Source organism: Plasmodium gallinaceum (assembly GCF_900005855.1).
Source record: "Plasmodium gallinaceum strain 8A genome assembly, contig: PGAL8A_v1_108, whole genome shotgun sequence".
NCBI lineage: Eukaryota > Apicomplexa > Aconoidasida > Haemosporida > Plasmodiidae > Plasmodium > Plasmodium gallinaceum.
In genome coordinates this window covers 1,036,940-1,039,850 of record NW_021628228.1, presented here as the reverse complement: position 1 = coordinate 1,039,850, position 2,911 = coordinate 1,036,940, and the positions used below count along the sequence as shown (strand labels likewise).

At 16.9% G+C, this 2,911-nt stretch overlaps 1 protein-coding gene across 1 annotated transcript; it reads right to left on the bottom strand.

Moving 5' to 3' along the window:
• Positions 1-812: 812 nt before the first annotated feature.
• PGAL8A_00403600 (Leu/Phe-tRNA protein transferase, putative) lies at positions 813-2,015 on the bottom strand (the record flags this gene model as incomplete). The annotated part of the gene is made up of 1 exon (XM_028670396.1): positions 813-2,015. One exon carries the CDS (start codon positions 2,013-2,015, stop codon positions 813-815), a length of 1,203 nt encoding a protein of 400 aa, XP_028527153.1.
• Between the last annotated feature and the right edge of the window lie 896 nt (positions 2,016-2,911).

Here is a 2,911-nt window from a genome sequence, read left to right as displayed (position 1 = left end):
CTATATTTCATATTTAAAAAAAAAAAAAAAAAAAAAAAAAAAAAATACAATTATTTATAGTTTGTGTGATTTGTGAATGATTATTTTTATTATGCATATTTTTTAATATAAATGTAAAATAAATTAAATTCAAATATAACAAAAAAATAAATATAGTTTAAATAAAATCAATGTATTTAATAAAAACATTCACATGTATAAATATATATATATATATATATGTACGATTCTTTTTATGTCTACCAAATTAAAAATTATAAATAAAATGAAAAAAAAAAATTGTTATATTAATAAATACATAATTAATAAATATAAAAAATTAAAAAAAAAAAAATAATAAATAAATAAATAGAAATGAATATATTTGCATATATACTTTTTTCTTTAAATGAATTTATGCCAAATATATTATAATTTAAAAAAAAAAAAAGAAGAAATTTTAAAACATTAAAACATTTTATAACACAAATTACCTATATGATATATATATAACATAATTTGAAATTGCAAAGAATCTTTATCATCTTACTTTTTAAAATATAGAATTTTTTTTATAAATAGGAAATTTTTTTTGATATTTTTAAACCTTTTTAATAAAAATTTATGTGATTTTATTTTTTTTTATACTAACGTAAAATTAAAAATTTAAGTAAATATTATAAGGATTTCAAATTACTTTTACTTTTTTGTAATAATTATTAATATTTTTAAAATATGATTAATATTTTTAAGCATTATTCATATTTTTAATTTGTGTTATAAAAATTAACTTACAATTTTTCATTTCTTTACACACCTATCTTTTAATATGCTTAATCAAAATCGTTGTTATCAGTCCCTTTAATAAGAACACTACAGTTTAATTTATCTTTAAATGGAACTTTAAATTCAGCATTTTGAAATTTAAATACTCTATGTTTTCTAAAAAATTCTTTCATTGGAATTTCTTTCGATCCTATTTCCTTTTTATATGGTAACAACATACCAAGATCCCATAATTGAAATTTTTGAAATTCTAATAATTTAGCTAATGCACACAATTGAATAGTACCAGCACAATTTTTTCTTTGAAAACCTGTTAAACTTGTATAAATAGATCCTACTGTTATCCCAATTTCACCAGCCACTAATTTATCTTCATACCATACTTCAACAGAATGCATTTGAACATTTTTATAAGTTACACTTTTTTCAAAAATTCTTTTAAATTCTTTTTGAACGAAGGGATATAACCAATTTTGTCCGTGTTTTTCTACAATTCCCTCCATGACTCCATTAAAATCCTTATCTATTGTTATATAAAAATTTTTGCATTTTTTTTTTACTTTTTTTGAAATATGTATTTCACTTGGATGCATGCATGATCTAATATAGTGGATTTTTGGAATTAAAAGACATTCTTTGTAAATTTTTGTTTCATAATTTTCTATTTTGCAAACTTTTTGCTTACTTGCTACTGGTATAAAACCTTCATAAAATAATTGACAGATGAATGATGCATCATAATGTACACACCAAGTATTTTCATACTCATAATTTTCTTCTATTAATATATCTACTATTTTTTCAATATTGTGATATGGAGTAAGTAAAGGATAAAAATTTAAGCAATTATCATTTTTCATCAAATTTAATATCTTTGTTAACATTTGTGGTTCTTCCTTTGATATTTTTTCTATGATCTTATTTATATTTACATCATCATCAAGCTTTATTGTTTTTCTTTTATCTCCTTTCATTTCATTTTTCTCATCACTTTTCTTTATATCATCTTGTTCATCATTATTTTTGTCTTCTACTCTTTGTTTATTTTCTTCATTACTATATATCACTTTATTTTCTACTTTTTCACTTTTAATTTCATCACTTATAATTTCATCACTTTTAATTTCATCACTTTTAATTTCATCACTTTTAATTTCATCACTAATAATTTTATCACTAATAATTTCATCACTAATAATTTTATCACTTAACTTATTTCTATCATTTTTTAAATTTTCATGTGTACTCATTTTTTTTTCTTTCTCTTTTTTTATTTTTAAAAAAGGAAAATTTTTTTTTAATTTAATGTTAGTATATATATATATATATATATATATATATATATATATATATATATATATAAATATGTTTTTTTCTTTTCGTTTAATTCTTATATTATTTTTACTTTCAAACTTAAAAATTATTTGATATATCCTCCTTTATATAACAAGAAGATATGTAATACTTTGTTTTTGTTATTATATTTTATTTCACTTATAATTTTTAATTTAATTTGTTTCAAAAAAAAAAAAAAAAAAAAAAAAAAATAGAGATGATATTAAGAAAACAAATAATTTCTATAAATTGAATATAATTACTTCATTTATTTACACATATATATATATATATATGTTTCCACATTTTTGAATAATGTAATAAAATTAATTACACATGATTATCATTCTTTTATTTTCTACTATTAAAGAGAAAAAGAAAATAAAATAATACTTAAAATTTTTAGTTTTATTATTCAATTTATTTTTTATCTTTCTTATAAATGTCTGAAACAAAAAAAAAAAAAAAAAAAAAAAATTAAAATTAAAAATACACAAATGTAATAAAAAAACTAATATATATATATATATTTAAAATAAAGTTATATAAGGAAATTAGCAAAATTCAAGTTTTTTTGTTTATTCATAATAATATATAAATGTATACTTATGCAAAATTTCCATAAATATTATTAAAAACATAAGATTTTCAAATAAAAAAAATAGTGTAAATTTATGACAATTAAATGAAGATATTATTTCTTCACATACATATGAATATGTATATAAATATAGAAAAACTGTAATTAAAAGTAGATATAAGAAATATAAATTGTATTTTTTTTTTTTTTTTTTTTTTTTTTTTACAATAA